At 37.1% G+C, this 21176-nt stretch overlaps 2 protein-coding genes across 2 annotated transcripts in view; one reads left to right on the top strand and one right to left on the bottom strand.

Annotated features, from left to right (window-relative positions):
• The window catches only part of Slco1b3 (solute carrier organic anion transporter family member 1B3), a 1042880-nt gene that overhangs the window by 745406 nt on the left and 276298 nt on the right, over positions 1-21176 (bottom strand). The gene's annotated exons all lie outside the window — the stretch shown is intronic.
• Positions 1-21176, top strand: part of LOC142855851 (solute carrier organic anion transporter family member 1A5-like) — a 69645-nt gene that overhangs the window by 41710 nt on the left and 6759 nt on the right. Inside the window, exons 10-13 of the mRNA XM_075982378.1 lie at positions 7873-8037; positions 12145-12346; positions 13826-13991; positions 19855-20027. Coding sequence (XP_075838493.1) covers positions 7873-8037; positions 12145-12346; positions 13826-13991; positions 19855-20027 — 706 coding nt within the window. The remainder of the gene's footprint in view (positions 1-7872; positions 8038-12144; positions 12347-13825; positions 13992-19854; positions 20028-21176) is intronic.

Here is a 21176-nt window from a genome sequence, read left to right on the forward strand (position 1 = left end):
AAAATTCAAGAAGTCCTTGTTTTTTACTGCTGAGTAGTACTCTAATATGTATATATTCCATACTTTCTTCATCCATTCTTCCATTGAAGGGCATCTAGGTTGTTTCCAGGTTCTGGCTATTACAAACAATGCTGCTATGAACATAGTTGAGCATATACTTTTCTTGTATGTTAGGGCATCTCTTGGGTATATTCCCAAGGTATTGCTGGGTCCAGGGGTAGGTTGATCCCAAATTTCCTGAGAAACTGCCACACTGCTTTCCAAAGTGGTTGCACAATTTTGCATTCCCACCAGCAATGGATGAGTGTACCCCTTTCTCCACATCCTCTCTAGCAAAGGCTATCACTGGTGTTTTTTATTTTAGCCATTCTGACAGGTGTAAGATGGTATCTTAAAGTTGACTTGATTTGCATTTCCCTGATCACTAAGGAAGTTGAGCATGATCTTAAGTGTCTTTTGGCCATTTGAACTTCTGTTGAGAATTCTCTGTTCAGCTCAGTGCCCCATTTTATAATTGGGTTGATTAATCTTTAAGGTCTAGTTTCTTGAGTTCTTTATATATTTTGGAGATCAGCCCTTTGTCAGTTTCGGGGTTGGTGAAGATCTTCTCCCAGTCAGTGGGTTGTCTTTTTGTCTTAGTGACAGTGTCCTTTGCTGTACAGAAGCTTCCCCTGATCTCTATTCTACTCATCCACAATTCACTCATCAGAGAGGGTAAGGCTCCCTATGCAGAATCAACAAAGTTGATCAATTTGAGGCAGGAACAAGGCCCTTCATTCTATATCTAGGCCGTCTCATGTATCCCTCCATAGAGAATAGGTTCCAGATATTCAGTACAAGCACTAGGGATAAATTCTGGTTCCACTACCAGTGGCCTTACAGGCTGCTCAAGACACACAATTGTTACTCTCATTCAGAGGACCTACTTTGGTGCTATGCAGGTTTCCCCACTGCCAGTCCAGAGTCAGTGAACTCCCACTAGCTCAGCTTAGCTGTTTCCGGTCCTGATCTCTTTGCTCATATTATCGCTCATCCATCCCTTGAATTGAACTTGCAGAGCTCAGCTCAGTGCTTTGCTGTGGATTTCTTCATTTGCCTCCATCAGTTGCTGGATGAAAGTTCTATGATGACAATTAAGGTAGTCATTAATCTGATTACAGGGGAAGCCAGTACAAGGATCCTCTCCAATATTGCTTAGGGTCTTAGCTGAGGTCATCCATATGAATTCCTGGGAAATGACCTACTGCTAGGTTTCTTGCTAGTGGCTCCTTTAGTCAAGACATTTCTTTTTGATTTACCTCTCTGGCCCTCTTCTTGACCATTCCAGTCCCTCAGGTTCTCTTCTTCCCCTTTGTCCTTCTGCCTCCCTGTGTTCTTTCATTTTGCTCCCTATTCACCCTTCCCCCAACTCAACCATTTCCTTCCTGTATGTTCTCATCCCTCATCTGCTCTGCTCTACTGCCCCCACACTCACAGTTTACCCAGAAGATCTCATCTATTTCCTCAGGAGTTCCCGTCTTTTTTCCTTTCCTAAGAGGATTTATGTATGTCTCTCTTAGGGTTCTTCTTGTTACCTAGTTTCTTTGGGGTAATGGACTATAGGTTCATTTTTCTTTTCTGTATATCTAATATTCATTTATGAGTGCATACATACCATGTTTGTCTTTCTGGATCTGGGTTACCTGAGTGAGACAACTAGTTTCTTTTTTTTTTTGTTCTAGTTCCATTCATTTGCCTTCAAATTCCAAGATAATATTGTTTTTATTGCTGAGTAGTACTCCATTGTGTAAATGTACCACATTTTCTTTATCCATTATTTGGTGCGGAGATATCTAGGTTGTTTCCAAGTTCTGTCTATTATGAATAATGCTGCTGTGAACACAGTTGAACTTGTGCTATGAGTGTGAATCCTTTGGGTATATGCCTATTGTGGCATATATTGGTGGGACTTGAGGTAGATTGATCCCAAGTTTTCTGAGAAATTGCCATACTGAATTCCAAAGCAGTTGTACCAGTTTGCATTCCCAGGAGCAATGGAAAAGTATTCCCCTTACTCCATATCCTCTCCAGTGTAAGCTATCATCAGTGTTTTTGATCTTATCCACTTTGACTGGTATAAGGTGGGATTATAAAAGTTGTTTTGATTTGCATTTCCCTGATGGCTAAGGATGTTGAACAATTCCTTGGTGAAGATCCCTTCCCATTCTGTAGGCTGTTGTTTTGCCTTTTTGACTGTGTCTTTTGCCTTTGAGAAACTTCTATTTCAGGAGGTCCCATTTATTAATTGCTGCTCTCAGTTTCGGCACTACTGATGCATTAGGAAGTGGTCTCCTGTGCCCATGCATTGAAAGCTACTTCCCTGTTTCTATTATGTGAGGTTCAATGGGGCTGGATTTATGTTGAGGCATTCGATCTATTTGGAATTACATTTTGTGCATGGGGTAGATATGGATTTATTTGTATCCTACATGTAAACGTCCAGTTATGCCGGGATTTTATTGTTGAAGATGCTTTCTTTTTTCCATTGTATAAATTTAGCTTCTTTGTTCAAAAATCATGTAGGTGTCCATAAGTGTGTGGATTAATATCCAGGTCTTTAATTTGATTCCATTGGTACTCATGCCTGTTTTTATGCCAATACCATTTTTTTTTATTACTATACCTCTATAGTAGAGCTTGAAGTCAGGGATGATGGTACCTCCAGAAGTTTTTCTCTTGTAAAGGATTGTTTTGGCTCTCTTGGATTTGTTGTTTTTCCATATGAAGTTGAATATTGTTCTTTCTTTCGAGTTCTGTGAAGAAGTGTGTTGGGATTTTGATGGGTATTGCAATGACTCTGTAGATTTCTTTTAGTAAGATTGCCATTTTTATTAGGTTGATCTTTTCTGGCCAAGGGCATGGCTGATCTTTCCATTTTCTGGTAGCTTCCTAAATTTCTTTCTTTCGATATTTAAAGTTATTTTCTTACAGATCTTTCTGTTCTTTGTCTAGCATTACACAAAGTTATTTTTTGTTACTTGTGGCTAGTATTAAGGGTGATGTTTCTCTGTTTTTTTCTCAGTTTCTTACATTTGTCATTTGTATATAGGAGCAATACTGATTATTTGAGTTTAACTGTATTCTGCCACATTACTGATGGTATTTATTAGTTGTAGAAGTTACAACTTTTTTGAATTTTTGGGATGAATTATGTCTACTATCCTATCATCTGCAAATAATGAAAGTTTGATTTCTTCTTTTTTCATTTGTATTTTCTTGATCTCTTTTTGCTGTCTAATTGCTCTAGGTAGAACTTCAAATAGTATATTGAATAGATAAGGAGAGAGTGAACAGCCTTGTCTTGTTCCTGATTTTGGTCTAATCACTTTGAATTTCCTTCCATTTAATTTGATGTTGGCTGTCAACTTGCTGTATGTTACTTTTATTATGTTAGGTAAGTTTTTTGTATTCCTGATTTCTCCAAGACCTTTATCATGAAGGGGTCTTAGATTTTGTCTAAGGTTTTTTTTTCAGTCTCAAATAAGATAACCATTTTTTCCTTTCAATTTATTTATGTTGTGGATTACATAGACAGATCTTTGTAGGTTGAAACATCCCTGCATTTCTGGGATGAAGCCAACTTGATCATGGGCATGATTTCTTGATGTGTTTTAGGGTTCCAATTGCCAGTATTTTATTGAGCATTTTTACGTCAATGTTCATGAGGGAGATTGGTATGTAATTCTCTTTCTTATTGATTTTGGCTTGGGTATCAGGGTAACTGTAGCCTTGTATAAAAGTGTTTGGTAATGGTCCTTTTGTTTCTATTGTGTAGAACAATTTGAGGAGTGTAGGTATTAGCTCTTCTTTGAAGTTCTGACAAAAGTCTACATTGAAACCAACCAGCCCTGGGCTTTTTTTTTGGGGGGGGGACTAGTTGGGGAGAGACTTTTGATGAAAGCCTCTATTTCTTTAGGGGTTATAGATCTATTTAAATTACTTATATGTCCTTGATTTGGGGCACCTATCCAGAAAATTGTCCATTTCTTCTATACTTTTTTTCCAATTTTGTGGAATATAGGCTTTCAAATTATGAGCTAACTATTTTCTGGATTTCCTCAGTGTCTGTTGTTATAGCCCCCTTTTCATTTCTCACTTTGTAAATTTTGATATTCTTTCTCTGTCTTTGGTTCATTTAGATAAAGGTTTGCCTATTTTGTTGATTTTATGAAACAGTTCTTTATTTCATTGATTTTTTTGTATTGTTTTCTTTATTTCTATTTTATTGATTTCATGATGGGGAAGCTCAGCCAATCACATTTGGCTAGGTTGTGGCTGCTGGGGGTCAAGGAAGAAGGACCTGGGGATCCAGGTGCCCACCCCTTGTTTTCTCTTTTTCGAGGCTGCACGTGATTCTCACTGGACCCTGGTCATGTGAGTTTGTCTTTCTCCCAATTATTAAAATTATATTCCTTGTTTTTGAGCTGTTCTGGTTAATTCTAACTACCTGTCGACCACGCCCAACATTTGGCGTTTCAACGTGATGGACTAAATCCACTTAAAAACCTGAGAGGGCTTAAAAAGGAGAGAGAGAGAGAGAGAGAGAGAGAGAGAGAGAGAGAGAGAGAGCGATATTAACATAGATTTTTGCTGTTTGCTAGAGTGTGTTGCAGATAAATTTTCCTGACTCAGCCTCAGCAGGAAAAAAGCTGCGACATTTTCAAATGCAGCTTCCTGGGCTGTGCCGCCAGTGCAAACTCTGGCTTTAAAGCATTTCAATACTTTTATGAGACTATATGTTTGTGTGCCCACTTGGGATCAGGAAGAAAGTACTCTGAGACTATGCCAATGGCTCTACTCTCCCTGCCTGGGCAGACTGTGGGATCGGGCTTAGGCAGGCGGGAGAGCATGACAGATTTCTGCCGCTATACAGAGAGATGTTTCCAGGCTGCTCAGTGCTCGGCGTGGCAGATTTGGATGTAACTCAGATTAAAAGCTCATCCTCAGAGTAAAACTGCTATGGCTTGCTTGATGGCAATGAGGACTTGCTGTGTGTCTGGAACTGTGCACAGCTCAGGGACACCAAATGGCTGAGGTAGGGGCGGCTCCGGCTCTGCTCTGCCGTGCTGAACTGTGCTGACCTCGGGCAGAAACTATTCTAATTATCATAATAACAGCACAGTTAAGATTTAGACTGGCAGTATACAGGTGGTACCCTATTACCTCTACATGATGCAACTAAAGTTTTTAAGAAGTGCTTAGCATTTTAAGAAGTGCTCCTGGACAGTAAAAAGGCTACAGGCAATGCAATAGGACAAATTCAGACATAAAAGACCTCTAAATGCGTCATAGTGTTAGACATACATAGGCTTGGGAGAGAGGAGAAAAAGAATATAAGGAATAATTTAATGCCTTAAAAAAGGGTAAAGTCTTTAAAGAGACAGAGTACAGATAGTTATAGATTATAAGAAATAAAGAAAAATAAGCCACATAAAAATAGAAAGTTCACAGAGAGTTTGGATTCTGTATATTGTATTTTCTTTCAAATTTTGATGGTCAAGGAGCTAAATACAGAGAGACATTTCATTGTGTGGGCTGCTAAGCTGATCCAACATGTATTTTCTAAAGGTATCATGACTTCCAAATTTGGATCTAAGAATATGATGCTTTGGAGAGGGTCTTCTTTTGTTTTCACAGAGGATGAGACCCTTTGGATTGCTTCTATCCTAATATGGTATGACAGACCATGCCCTCCTGAAAGGGTGCTGTGAACACCCTCAAAAAACTTCACTCAACTGCTGACTGAGATGAACATGGCACAAAGGTTACACCATAAAAGATCTGATTAACAGCGCCCCCATTCAGCATGAAGCAGTTTAGAGAGAAATAACTACGTCCATATTCCCAGATACTGTTTATATATAAATGTCCTTTTACATTTAAAGGGGGATATGATATAGTTCTTGGTTTTCTTTAAGAGATTTATTGATTTCTTCCAATTTTTGCTTGTCCTTTCCTCCATATTTTAAAGGATTTTTTTTCATTTTCTCTTTAAGAGTCTCTATCATCTTCATAAAGTTATAGTTTTTCTCTTCTTCTGTGTTAGGACACTAGGATTTGTTGTTGCCATACTGCTCTTTAGGTTTTTGAATATATTCTTGCATTGGTACGTATCCATCTCTTCCTGTAATTGATTCAGGCAGTATCTTTGCTTCTTGGTCCAGTCCTTGTAGGTGGTGTATGTGTCTTTGAAATTTTGTCTTGGACTGATTGTTGCAGTTGCTTTCTGTGTCAGGGAGCTGATCTTGATCTGCTTTGTACAGTCCATGTCTGTGTCTCATGGAGTCACTGAGGTCATGGTGGTTGGGTGGGTTTGGAAGCAGGGTGGAACTTGGAGATAACTGGGTTTGATGAGGGTTTCTGAAGGAGCCTGCCTGCGGGAGATGTGGCTGAGGCAGGTGGAAAAGGGGCCTAGGGTTTTGCCTTGGATCCTAGGGTCTAGAGACTGAGGTCTACTTATTATTAAACCTCAGCACTAACTTCATAACTGTGTGGGGAGCAAAGCTTGGTCTCTGACATTCTGGAAATTTACAGTTGAATGATAGAAAGGGGCTATTTTTTTACAGGTAAAATGAGCGAAAATCACATTGCCTTCTTGGGTTTCTGTGCTATTATGGTCCAGAGTATTGTTAGGAGAACTTTATCTGATGTATCTGTTTTCCATCACTCATAACTTTTAAAACCATCATGCACTAAAGAACACACATCTTCCTTATACACTGTTAACCATAACTTGGCAGACGATCATGCTGGAAGCAAATTTTGAGGCTTAAACACTCTTAGCATTGTGATCATGATAATGATTCCCCCAAAAAAGAAAATACTGATTGTTATGTGTGATTGTGTGATCTGCTAGGTCAACCTGATATTCAAAAGAAGGAAAGAACTCAGCATAGTATAAGACACATAGAAAAAATCTATGCAAAATGGGGACAGTTATTTTGGAGAACAGGATGTCTGCAAACATGTGTGAGTTTAAAAGCTTCTGGGAGTTCTGGTTGCAGCCCTAACATTCATAAAAATGGATTTTTCCACTATTTGCTCTACCTATTGTTCTAAATTATTTTTTGATATTTTGCTCTCTAAAAAGATTTGATAATTTATTAAGGATAGTATAAAATTAGAAGATGCAATTAGAAAACATGAAGACAAGAAAAGAGATTATTAAGTGTGGAGTGCAGTGAAATTATCTATGTAAGATTCCATCTATTTACCAGAAAGAGGCTGCAAACTTGAGTCACAGCCTGTTTAACAGGAAAAGGTTCTGGTTACGTCAGTTGGAAAATCTACACCAAGTGAATCAGCATTCCTTGCAGTGAAACCCTTGTGTTGAGAAATTTAAAAATATCACTAATTCTTCTAATAAATGTTATGTTTAAAAGTGCTGTAAGGATGCTGTTGTTGGTTGAGCCACAGCAAGATTTCTGGAGTCTTCCTAAGTTTTTTGCTTCTCTGTTCTTCCACAATGGTGTATTTACATCAGTATCCGAGCTCAAACTTCATCATAGAGCATCCCTTGAAGACTCCAGAGAACAGACTAGTCACTGTGTAGTGAATTCAGAATATTAATAGAAGGAAAAGCGGAGAAGAAATGAGAGGGTGTTGCCATAGATAGGAATTCATCTCCTTGTTGTTTGGCTTGATGACACGATAGGGTTCTGATTCTTATAAAGCCAGTTCCTTAAATGATGATATAGAACTTTAGCCCAGAGGGGTCAAGATTTATCAAATGCATTTCTGTAACACTACAGAATCTGTGAGAAGATTTCAGTTTACCAGACGCAAAATGCAAGACTGGGTTATCTTGATGGTATTGATATTCTCTTGTTTCAGATTTCTTGCCATTCATGAAGAGCCTCTTCTGCAACCCGATTTATATGATTCTTGTCCTTGTAAGTGTGCTTCAGATCAGTTCATATGCCATACCATTTGTCTTCATGCCTAAATACCTGGAACAACAATTTGGAAAATCAACTTCAGAGATAATATTTCTCTTGGGTATATAATTTTATTATTTCTTTAGTAGCACTTTCCCTTTCCTCAAGGACATGATAAAAATGTCTCCAAAGACAAGCAAAACAATATGATAATTTGACTCAGAAACTACAAGTCAATTAATGTGAGTTTGCATATTTTTAAATTTCTTCTTTCTAGTCTCCAGGAAAGTAAATCAAGAATTGATAAAGAAAGGAAGAGGCCAGAAAAACACTCTCTGTTCTCTCTCTAATCATAATGAAATAATCATCATTATAGAAATCTTTAGGGATGTTCATATTAGTCAGTTTTCAGATAGGGAACATATTAATTCAAAGAGGAATATAGATTTAAATCACTGGGATTTGATATCTTACTCCCAGATTTTACTTCTGAGTTTCAAGTCTTGCCTTTCACATTACTCCTAATTCAGTTGCTTTGTCCTTGGGTTGTTTATGGAGTCCATGCAGTCACATCTGCTTTTCTTGTTAGTACAGTAAACCTAGGGATCCTACGTAACTTTGGATTTTTTCTGGTTTCATTTATATAGATGGAAGTTTAAGTCCTTCCAGAAACTCCCAAATAAACACACCAAGGCTTATATTAATTACAAATCCTCAGTCAAAAGCTCAGGTTTATTGCTAACCAGCTCAAACATTTTAAATTAATGTATAATCATTATTACATTCTGCCACACGGTGGCATCTTTACTGACATAGCACATTTGTCTCCTGCTCCCTCAGCTTCTGCTGGTGACTCCTCTGACTCTACCCTTCTTCTTTTCCTCATCCTTAGTTTCAGTCTCTCACTATCTCTATCCTGTTCAGCGATTAGGCAGTCAACTTCTTTATTAAATCAATGAGAGTTATACATATTTACAGTGTATAAAAGGATTATTCCACAGCATTTCTAACTTTTTATTTAATTAAAATGGAAGGTTTTAACTTTAACGTAGTGAGATTATAAACAGCAAAGACAGTTATTAATTAAGAATTACAGGTACATTGTCTAGTCAATTTATATTTTGCAAAAGTAGATAAAATATTCTGTCATCTATCTCATCTTGGTGATTCTAAAATTCTATACTTAATTTATTTATTAACTGAGGAAAGTTCTAATTGTGATTATCTAATTCAAAATTCCATAAAGACCCCAGAAGGATGAAATGTTACTTAATGACAGGACATCTTGCTGCCTGGACAGTCAGTCAGATTTCTCTGTAACACTGGGGCATCATCTATCTACTGTCTACCAACTTAGAGTATCTGTCATAATTTTCTGTGATGCAAGAAATTTGAAGGACCTTCCTTTCTTTTATAAGCAAAGTTCATCGATTATTTTCCTTTGTGTCCTGCAGAATGTCTGACAGATTCTTTCTTGAAGGAGAAATCTCAAAGGACTATCATGCCTTGTATTGGAAAAGTTCAACAGATATTTTCCTATCTGTTCTGCAGAATGTCTGTCTGGCAGACATTTCTATGAAGCAGGAATCTTGAAAGACTGTCCTGCCTTGTTTTGGCCAAGTTCAGCAATCTATTTCCTATGAGTCTGGCATGTCCAGTTTACAGAGCATGCAGTCAAGTAGTCAAGGCAAATGTAGTTTTTTGCCAAAATGACTAATCTTACCACAAAGAAAGCAAATGACTACAGAGTTGAATTGATGTCTATTACTTTCTCTGAAGTAAATTGGTGCTACCAGATGTTTCTTATTGTCATGAAAAACCATATGTTATCAAAACATTTTATATGTCATATTTGTAAATATTTGAAGTGCTTGAAAATCATTTATCTATCTAAAATATATCTCTACATGATCTTGAAAACATACTAAACATATCTACAAGTATAATTGTTGTAAGTGACTTACTACTAACTTGTATTTGTTGATTAACCTAAATATTTTATAATAACTTTCAAAAACTAGAATTTTAGCTTTTATTTTTTAATGAATTGTGAAAGTATAACAACTTAAACAACAGTAGAATCATATATGCCATGTCACAAAGTTAACTTTAAATTTATCTGAATAACTGTATTCCCATAATTAATAGCAAACATCCATAGGCCACCAAATAACCAAAAGTTTTCTCCACATCTCTTGGGAGTGTGGACATCATGTTCTATAAACTGCTTTTTGTTGTCTGTTGGTGAAGGCATCTTTAGGGTGCCTGAGAATATTTGAGATAATGAGCAAGTGCTAAAAAGATAAGCAATAAACTTATAGATATCATCTGCAAGATTTGTGAGGACTCCCATTATGAAATCTTACAAACATTGTTCCTGAAGGAATACACAGATTCTTGTTTCCTGTGGGAACAAAAGCAAATACTGTTCTCCAGAACATTTTCAGTTTTTATTTGACAAGTATATTTTTATTTTATTTTAAAATTTAAGATACCTATAAAGGTAAAATTTGCAGCCCTGTTCACAATTCCATGTCCCCTAGCATGTGTTTCACTCATTAGAATTCAAAATTTTCAAAATCAATACAATAACATACCTTATCCAGCCTTTCTTTGTATTCCCCATCTCCGCATGGCTTATCCTTTTTTATTATTGTACTTTTCTCTTTTTAAAGAATTTATTGCCAGGCAGTGGTGGCACATGCCTTTAATCCCAGCACTTGAGAGGCAGAGGCAGGTGGATCTCTGTGAGTGAGTTTGAGGCCAGCCTGGTCTACAAGAGCTAGTTCCAGGACAGGAACCAAAAGCTACTGAGAAACCCTGTCTCGAAAATCAAAATATATATATAATTTTAAACTATTTTTCTCAGTTTATTTGCTTTCTTAAACTTATATGTATTTTTAAGCACCATAGCACATTTAAACATTATTTTTCAATCTGATTCTCTTTTTATTGTGTATCTCTATCCTTTTATGATGACATGAGTCAAACCTTAAACTGCTACGTGGATTTTCACTGGCAGCTCTTGTGGCTGACTCCACCTGCTCTGGAAGCTGTTACTGCCCTAACTCTGGGAAGTTTCTGGGTTTACACAGCCACCAAGTAGCATCTCGTCCACCATTCATATACACCAGTAAAGAGTTTAGTAGCAGAGCCTCTCAAGAAAGCTGCCCATTTTTTGCCATGCCAGGAAGCTGTTTCCTAAAGATTCACACCTCTGCTCACTGACAGCAAAGAGAACTCACTGGAGAAAAGGCAGTTACCAATAAGTTGCTTCTGACTACATTTTTGTGCTCTCAAATATGCTCATTGAGGCTTATACTAATGGTAAATGCTCAGTCAAAAGCTCAAGCTCACTACTGCCTTTTAAATTAACCCATATTTTTATTGTTTGACACATGGACGTACCTTTATTAGCATGGCATAGTCTTCTCTTGCTCCATCCGAATCTGCAGGCAACTCCCCCAACTCCATCCTTCTCCTCCCCCTCATTCTCAGTTTGGCTTTCCTGCCTATTTCTATCCTGTTTAGCTATTGGCCAGTCAGCTTTTTATTAGACCAATGAGAGTAATACATATTCACAGTGGATTATTCACAGTATGTTTACTATTGAAAATTTTCAATCATAGGCTGGCAGCATCCAGATTATGTAGAGTTCTTTGAAAGTCCAAATCCCAGATTTATATCTGCCTACCCTCAGATATAAAACATTAAATGCAATGGTAGTTCAATGGAGTTGAAAAGGATGCATAAATACTTCTGAGTTTGGGGCTGATATTATATGAATGCAAACTAGACATTATTTTATCTTCCTTTTCTTATTTTTTTAAATTTTTTTTTAAAGAAGTGGAATTAGAGTCAGGAAGAAAGATTTCTGGGCAACATAAGGACTGCACAGAATGTTCTATAAATTGATAATCTTGGGTTCAATGGGGACCTTCAAAATTACAGAGCAGATAGAAGTACCTAAAATACTTAGGTGTTTATGAGTTTGTGTGTCTGTCTCTCTGTGTGAGGGTTACAATGTGTTTATAACTTGTTTCAAATAATTAGGCAAATGACAATTGTCTTTCTAAAGTGACATTATGGGACATTTGAAAAGTGAATGAGTAGGAATTAGGATGACTGTATACTTGAGTTAAGTAATTTCCTAATAAGATTTTCTAAAAATTGATAACATTTCTTTTCCTGATGTTTTTATAAATACTATTCTTTTTTTCATTTATAGGTATTTATAACTTACCTGCAGTATGTATTGGATATTTAATTAGTGGTTTGGTTATGAAAAAGTTCAAGTTTACTGTCAAGAAAGCTGCATATGTAGCTTTCTGCATATCCCTGACTGGGTGGCTTCTATTTTTCTTAAACTTTCTGTGGACCTGTGATAATTTCCCAGTTGCTGGCTTAACTACATCTTATGAGGATGAACGGTATGCTATTTCCTAAATAAGATCATAATATTTTCACTATTGTTAATCCATTTTTCTTCAAGCACTGTATATGACCAGGCCATTTTATTACAACATAAAGACAATCATTCATAGTTATCCTCTATTTTTCTTCCATCCTTCAATCATACACAACTGTGAGCCTATTAAAGAGGCCTAGGGATACCCATTAGTATATTTATAATTCTATATACATATGAGTGGTTGCCAAAATGATATTCTAGTCTGCTTTAAAGTATAATGAAGAAAATAAATTAGATATTTGTAGCCTAAATTATCCATGTATTTTATACTCGAGATCACTTTAAAAGTTGACTATAGAACAACAGATAGCATTAAAACTCAACTATACAGGCAAGAAACCTTCATAGATTTCTACAATGGGCACAAATTTAGCATAATTGAGTCTAATACATGGTAATTCAATACATGTACATATTTATTCATTACACCAGTATAATTATATCTCATATACTTTGTAGTCTTAGACTTTGTATTTTAAGGATTACCTGGTCATATTCTGTATTAGCATAGGAATTGTAAAACTTAGTTTAGGGCAGAGTTATAAATCATCCAATCAGCTAAAATGAAATAAAACATATAAATGAGGATTTCTTTCAAGGTTCTGGGGAGACAACTCATTTGTAATATTAACTGAACCAGCAGAAGGACCTGAGTTTAAATCCCCAGAATGCATGTATAGCTTGACATGGTATCTGTAATCCCAGCAAAAAAACAGAAAGACCAAAGGCCTACTAGTTTGGCATATGCATCAGTGAACAACAGGGCACTCTATATCTAATGAGGTAGAAGTTTATCTTCTGCTCTTACATGTATGGTGTTGTATATGTGCTTATACACACTTACACACACACACACACACACACACGAACACAAGAGAGAGAGGGAAAGAGAGCAAGATGGAGTGAGACAGAGACTCCAAAAGGGAAGAGAGAGAGAGAAAGAGAGAGAGAGAGAGAGAGAGAGAGAGAGAGAGAGAGAGAGAGAGTAGTAGAGGGAAAGAACCACAATTCATCTCCTCCTCCAGAACAAAAACAGATTAAAAGGACTAGCTTGAGCAAAGTCAGCAATTTCCATTTATAAAATAGATATCTCATTTACCCCCTACCCTAAAGGAGTGGTTTGAGTCATCAGACTTGCTCTTCTGCAATAGAAAGCACCTGCCCCAAATTTTATAATGGGTTTAAAAGAGGATAATTTAGGATTCTAGAGGTCTAATTGAAATCCTATCACACAAACCCAGTGTGAAGTAATCATGACTAGAGATGGAGTTACTATGTATAATTCTACTTTTGTATTATTGAAAACATTTTTTGCAAATTTGTTGATTCATCCTGTTTCGTTTTCTATGTTTGTACACATACAGGCTGAGATGAAGAGAAGAAAATAAGTATCTCGGTGGTTCTTCACTATCTGTAACATTATTTTAAATCATTTCAGAACTCATCAGCCATTATATGTGGAGAATAAGATTCTTGCTAACTGCAACACAAGGTGCAACTGCTTAACCAAAATGTGGGATCCAGTGTGTGGAGACAATGGAATAGCATACATGTCAGCCTGCCTTGCAGGCTGTGAGAAATCTGTTGGAACAGGAATTAACATGGTAAACATCTTTTCAGTGTTGGAGGATGATGTTATATTCACTTCAATAATATGTGCTATGATCTAAGCCTACATCTTCTAAAAGGATAAAATTAGCTTATGCTTAATATAGATAGGATTACTTTTGTGAACAAATCACTTTACCTTGTATATGCATATTTGACCTTATTGTTCTAGATATTATATAAAGCCCTGGCAGAGTCTGAGAATTATTTTGTAATTTAAGAGCAATTGAGAGCATTTTTCAAATTATTAGAGATAAAATCCTCAGAATGGGTGGTAGGACTAGCTTAGCAGTAAGAGCACTTGCTACTCATTCAGTAAACCTGTTTGGTTCCCAGCACCAAGAGGATCAGCTCACAAGTCCAGCTCCAGGCAATCTGAAATTCAATCTGACCTTCCTCAGACATCAAATACACCTGCTTTAATACACACAGATACAGAAGCACACACATAAACATTAAAATTAAAACTGTAAAATTCTTTGGACAAAGTCTAACCTTTTTTGTAATAGAGATTCATGAAGTTGAGCCAGACTCAAACAAGTTGTAAAGTTGAGGCAGGAAGATAACTTACCTTTTCATATTATGAACTTCTTTCATTTATTTATTTGTTTGTTTGTTTGTTTATTTATTTATTGCTGTTGTGTTTGTGTATTGGAGGAGTGAGGTCGAGTGCTTGTCTCAGCCATACAGAACCAAAATATCCATACAGAAATTGTATTAATTAATGCATGGCTCATAAGCTCTAGGTTCTTCTTGGCTAACTCATATTAATTTAACCCATTTCTATTAATTTGTATATTACCATTAGGTCATGGCCTACCAGCAAAGTTTTAGCATGTCTATATCTGGCAGTGGCTTAATGGTGTCCCTCTCTCTTCCTTCCATCTCCCAGCATTCAGTCCAGTTTTCCCCACCTACCTAAGTTCTACCCTATCAACAGGCCAAGGCTGTGTCTTTATTCATTAATCAATAAAAGCAACACATAAACAGAAGGACCTCCCAAACCATTTTCCCTTTTCTGTTTAAAAATGGAAGGCTTTAACATAGTAAAATTACATATAACAAAACAGTTATCAAGCAAGAATTACAGTTACAATATTTATATCTATTTTTCTTTTATAATAAGGGAAACTATATCTTATCTTTAACTCCATCAAATACTCCTGAAGGATATAATATTACCCAAGTAAACAGGAAGTGCTTTTCAAGCAACTTTCAAAACTCAAGAATTGACAGAGAAATCTTGCAACCTAAACAGTCACTCAAAGTTTTTCTGTGTTGTTGGGGCATCCATCATCAGCTTACTGGCCCATTGTATCCAACAGACTTTTCCATAAAGCAGGAAATTTCAAGGACAGTTATACCTATAATGGCAGTTTGTCAGTAACCTTTTCTGTGTCCTACATAATGTCTAGCAGATATTTTTCCTGTAGCAGGAACCACGAAAGACCACCTCACCTTTAGACAAGTTCAGTGGTAATTACTCTGTGGGTCCTGCATTCCAGGCAGGAGCAGTTTCTTGTTCAAATGGATAGCAAACTCTATAAGGAACCTCTTCAATGGTTATCATCCTCTTGAAGTAGCTGGCTTTTCCAGGAGCAGATGTGTCTCACTGTCATGAAATGTCTTAAGTTCTTATACATTTTAAATGACATATTCTGAAGGTCTCTGAAATATTTGAAGAATACCTAGCTAACTAAAATATAACTTTATCCATCTAGAAAATCTAACTTACATGACTACAAGATTGACTGTTATAGATGAGTATCTATTAACTTATATTTCTTAATTATACACTGATGGAGGAAGGTCATTGGCTAATAAAGGAACTGCCTTGGCCCATTTTATTGGTTAGGACATAGGTAGGTGGAGTAAACAGAACAGAATGCCGGGAGGAAGAGGAAGTGAGCTCAGACTTGACAGCTCTCCTCTCGGGAGCAGATGCCTCAGAGAGACGCCATGCCCCAGCTCCAACCCAGGATGGACTTAGGCTAGAATCTTTCCAGTAAGACCGGTGCTCACAGATTATTAGAGATGGGTTGATCGGGATATCAGAATTAGCCAGTAAGGGCTAGAGCTAAAGGGCCAAGCAGTGATTAAAAGAATACAGTGTCCGTGTAATTATTTTGGGGTAAAGCTAGCCATGGGGGCGGCCGGGTGCCAGGGACGCAGCCCCACCGCTCCTATTACTACAATACACTACATTTTAAAGGAACTACACAAACACAATACCTTAAACAAGATCAGAAATGAATATACATATAAGAAAATTGATCTCAAATTTGTATCAATAAATCAAGGTCCATACCAATGTAAGTTATTCATATCTATAGCATATCCCATGTTCGGTGTAAACAAACAATTATAAACAATACTTGGAAATATGGGCATAGTTCTGTCCATAGTGCTTACAGCTGCTTCTGGGTCCTCTTAATCAGGTCTTTCATGTTGTATTCTGTGTGCTAGGTTCATCTCAGTCAGCAGTTGGGGGAGTAATTTTTTGAGAGTGTTTTCAGTGACCTTTCAGGGGCTAATGCTCTATCAAACAATATTGGTCTGGAAGCAATCCACAGATTCCCACCTTCTGTAACAACAAAAAAAGAACCTCTTCTCAAAAACAACATATCTTTAGACTCAACTTTTGGAATCAAGATACCTTTATGTTGGTTTAACTTAGCAGCCCATACAATGTAATGTCTCTCTGTACTTAGCTCTTTCACATTCAAAAAATTCAAATTAAACACAGTAATATATATATATTCCACAGTCTGTGAATTTTCTGTCTTTACATGGCTTATTTTTTTACTTCTTTTAATCTATGACTTTCTGTACTCTCTTTCTTTAAAGTCTTTACCCTTTTTAAAAAGTATTAACTTTATTTTATGACTCTCTATACTCTTATTCTTCTCTCTTCCAAGCTTACATATACTTATACAACACTATAACTTATCTGAATTTGTCTTTATTGCATATTTGTAATTACATTCTGACCAAAAGTGCTTCTTAAAATGCTAAGCACTTAAGAATCTTTGCTGCAACATTACTAGGCTACATAGGGTACATCCTGATTGCTGTGCCCATTCCAACATGGGCACTGCTTGCTGCTTCCAACAGTCACACTTCCAGGCATACAGCTGGTCCACATTGCCATTAAGCAAGCTGTATCATGCTTCTCAAAAACTGCATCCAAATACTTGGTCTCCTGAAAGAGCCAGAAGTCATGCTGCAGCAGGTCCCAGAAAGTCTGCATTTCAAAATGGCATGGCTTTTTTTGCTACTGCTGCATGAAAAAATCCTCTCTCAAAGGAGCCATGCCTCTGCTTCCTTCTAGTAAATGGAGCCCACTCAAGAAAATGCTGCTACCATGATGTGGGAGTCTGCTGTTTTGTGTTGATTTCATTGGTTAAATAAAGAGACTGCCTTGGCCCTTTAATAGGACATAAAATTAGGTAAGCAGAGTAAACAGAACAGAATGGTGGGAGAAAGAAGCTGAGTCGAGGAGTCACCATGATTCTCCCACTCCAGGCAGACGTAGGTTAAGATCATTCCTGGTAAGCCAGCTCGTGGGCTACACAGATTATTAGAAATGGGTTAGGTCAATATGTAAGAGCTAGCCAATAAGAGGCTGGAACTAATGGGCCAGGCAGTGTTTAAAAGAATACAGTTTCAAAAAAAAAAGAATACAGTTTCTGTGTAATTATTTCGGGGCATAAGCTAGCCATGCGGGCGGCCGGGTGCTGGGGACGCAGCCTCGCCCCTCCTAGTACAACACTACCAAACTATGTTTAACTCTGTTCTTTTGTGTCTAGGATTTCTTTTTATGCTTTCTCAGGTTTAAAATGGATGAAGTTACCCATGTTGGCACCAATCTGTTGGAGGAATGAGTCCATTTGTTGGTTCTTGCCACCCAGTGTAGAAGGGAGCTGTGGGCTGCATTCCTGCAACCCCGGATCCCAGCCACCTGGCTAGCTTATGCCCCAAAATAACAACACACAAACTGTATTCATATAAACACTTCTTGGCCCATTTCTATTAATGTGTGTAGCACCTGAGGTGGTGACTTATCTTGCCTAACCCATATTTAGTAATCTGTGTAGAACCAGTCTTACCGGGAAAGATTCAGCATGTCTGACCTGGCGGCTTGCTTCATCACGTCTGCCCCCTAGAGCAGAGGCATGGCGTCTGCCTGCTACCACTTCCTCCCAGCATTCTGTTCTGTTTACTCCACCCACCTATGTTCTAACCTATCACCCCAAGCAGTTTATTAATTAACCAATGACCTTCCTCCATCAACCCAGAACCAAAATAACCACACATAAACTTTATTACTTAAAAAATGCTTGGCCCATTAGCTCTAGCTTCTTATTGGCTAATTCTTATATTAATTTAACCCCTTTCTATTAATGTGTATATTGCCACAAGGTCATTGCCTACCAGCGAAGTTTTAGCACATCTATCTCCCACAGTAGCACCATGGTATCTTTCTCTCTGCCAACATTCAGTCCAGTTTTCACCACCTACCTACCTAATTTCTGCCATATCAACAGGCCAAGGCAGTTTCTTTATTCATTAACCAATGAAAGCAACAGATAGAAGTATCTCTCACATGGTGAGTGTGTGTGTGTGTGTGTGTGTGTTTGTGTGTGTGCATATGGAGGTCAGAAGACAACCTCTGCTGTGGACTTTCAGGTCCCATCCACTTTGTGCTTTGCGGACAGAAATTTGCTTGCCTGGAATTGTTGATTCTGTTAGGCTAGTCAAGTGAGCCCCAGGGAGTCATCTGTTTTATCCTTAGAGCACCAGTGTTGAGGGCACTTTATTTACACATGCATCTTTCACATGTGTGCTGGGGATCTGAACTCAGGTCCTCATGCCTGTGCAGGACTTTACAGACGGTGCCGTCTCCCCAGCTCCACACCATTATAGCTCAGCAGATGAAGATTTAAGCATTTTTCCTTGCCTTAAACATGTTATAATACTTACAGAGTTGGTTGGTAGTCAAAATAAAATATAAATTTTGATTCTTAATCATACCTGGAAGCATAACTCAAAAAAGATTCACTTTATTCTTAAAATAAACTTGTTTTCTAGGGAACTTTATTGGTAAGCATGTAACTTGTTAGTATTCCATCACCATTCTGAAACACATTTTGTTTTTGTCCTTAGTACTGGGCCAAAACAAAACAATATTTGTTTACTTTTTAAGAAAAGTATGTGCAGGTTAGTAACTTGGTTCAGTGGGTAAAGACATTTGTCACCAAACAGTACCACCAGAGTTACATCCTGGGGCTTCATATGAGAGAAGAAGAGAACTAACTCCCATAACTTATCCCTGACTTCTATATAGATTTCATGGCATATTCATGTCTACCCATTGACACATAGCTACATATGCATGCACATACATAAATGCACAAACACACATACACACACACGCACATATATATACATAGAAGAGAAAACAAAGAAAAAACAAATAAGTATGCATTCAGGATAATTGAACTTTTGCAAATTTACTTCCTGAATTTAGAAAAAAATATCTATTCTTTAAAAAAAAAATCTCCCCCTTTGTATTTTAAGATAAAATTTTCAAATGCCAAAACAGAGATGTTAATAAAGAGGAAAAGAACCTCCATTTTACTTAGTTAGTGATTATTTAATGGTATTCGTGCTCCATCTCATTCTTGATAGATCAGTGTTCCTCCTTTGAGTTGTATCATTGTCCTCAACACGTTCCAGTTTTCTCTAATTGGCTATGTAGCAAATACTGAACATTTATACCCAATAGTTTTCTTCTGTAAATAGGACATTGTTTTGGTTTGTTTGTTTCATTTTGATTTTCTTTTGTTTTGTTTACAGGTATTTCAAAATTGCAGCTGCATTCAGTCTTCAGGAAACTCATCTGCAGTCCTTGGGCTGTGTAACAAAGGCCCTGATTGTACTATAAAGATGCAGTACTTTTTAATCACGGCAGTAATTAGCAGTTTTATCTATTCACTAGCAGCCATACCTGGTTATATGGTTCTTCTGAGGTAATAAGAAACTTGTTCATTTATCTTTGTCTCTCTTCCTCATAGCAGTGTGGGCATACTTCAGTATATGATTGTGTGTGTGTGTGTGTGTGTGTGTGTGTGTGTGTGTGTGTGTGTGTCTGGCTGGCAGCTCCTGTGTGCCCTGGAGAGCAGGGGAAGATCAAAAGATAATGTTGAGGATCAGTTCTCTCCACTTATCTTGCTTCTGAGTCTGGGTCTTTTTTATTTGTGCTGTTATTCTGGCTGAGTTCTAAATAATTCTGTTTTTTCCTTTTCTTTCTTTCTTTCTTTCTTTTTTTGCATATGTCTCTGGTTTGAACTCTGGTCATCTAGCCTTTGTGGCTAGCACCTTTACACGAAGAATACCCTACCAATGACATTTAGATTTTTTGGTCACTTATTAAAATTCCTTTTCTCAAGAAAGACCCTTGAAGTAATGGTTCCCAAACTTGATGTTCTAAGTTACATTTATTAATATTTTCAAAACAAATATTATATTGCAATATTTAAGAGTGATGTAAAGTTTGATGGAATTTCTCTTCTGTTCCTTTTCTACTTTCTCCCTTTATGTCTTAAGCGTACATTAAGGGACATCTAGTTTTAGAGGGAGATAGTATTTGCCTACACCCATTTTTTATGCTCAGCTAAGTGACTGGCAAAATGTGAAAATCTATTTGTAAAAGTGACCAGGATCTCTTGACATCCTGAGCTCAATCTGTCTTTATCAACAAGCATAAATTCAATAATACTATCTGACCAGAGGCACATGAATGCAGTAGTGGATCCTCTCTAATGAGAAGGTATAAGAATACAATAGTAGATACTATAATCTCTAGTATAATGTGAGGAAGTAACAGAGCCAAGTTTCAAGTTATTTTCTTCTTTCACGTGATATTTCTAGTCTAGCAAACTTAACAGACACCAACAATGAGGAGACTGTAAAACCCTTTTCTTGTCTCAATGGAATTCAGAAGCAAAGCTGTTAATTACAATGTGTCATTAAATATTTTATCTGAATAGACTGGACCAATGTTCTCAGTTCTCCCTTATGGGCAACAGTACTTTTCTGTTTCCTTGCCCACATTCCCTTTTCATCCCCTCTCCTCATCCTTCACCTTTTCCAAATCCCTTTCCCATTGTTTTCCTTCA

Source organism: Microtus pennsylvanicus, chromosome 8 (genome assembly GCF_037038515.1).
Source record: "Microtus pennsylvanicus isolate mMicPen1 chromosome 8, mMicPen1.hap1, whole genome shotgun sequence".
In the NCBI taxonomy this organism is placed as follows: domain Eukaryota; kingdom Metazoa; phylum Chordata; class Mammalia; order Rodentia; family Cricetidae; genus Microtus; species Microtus pennsylvanicus.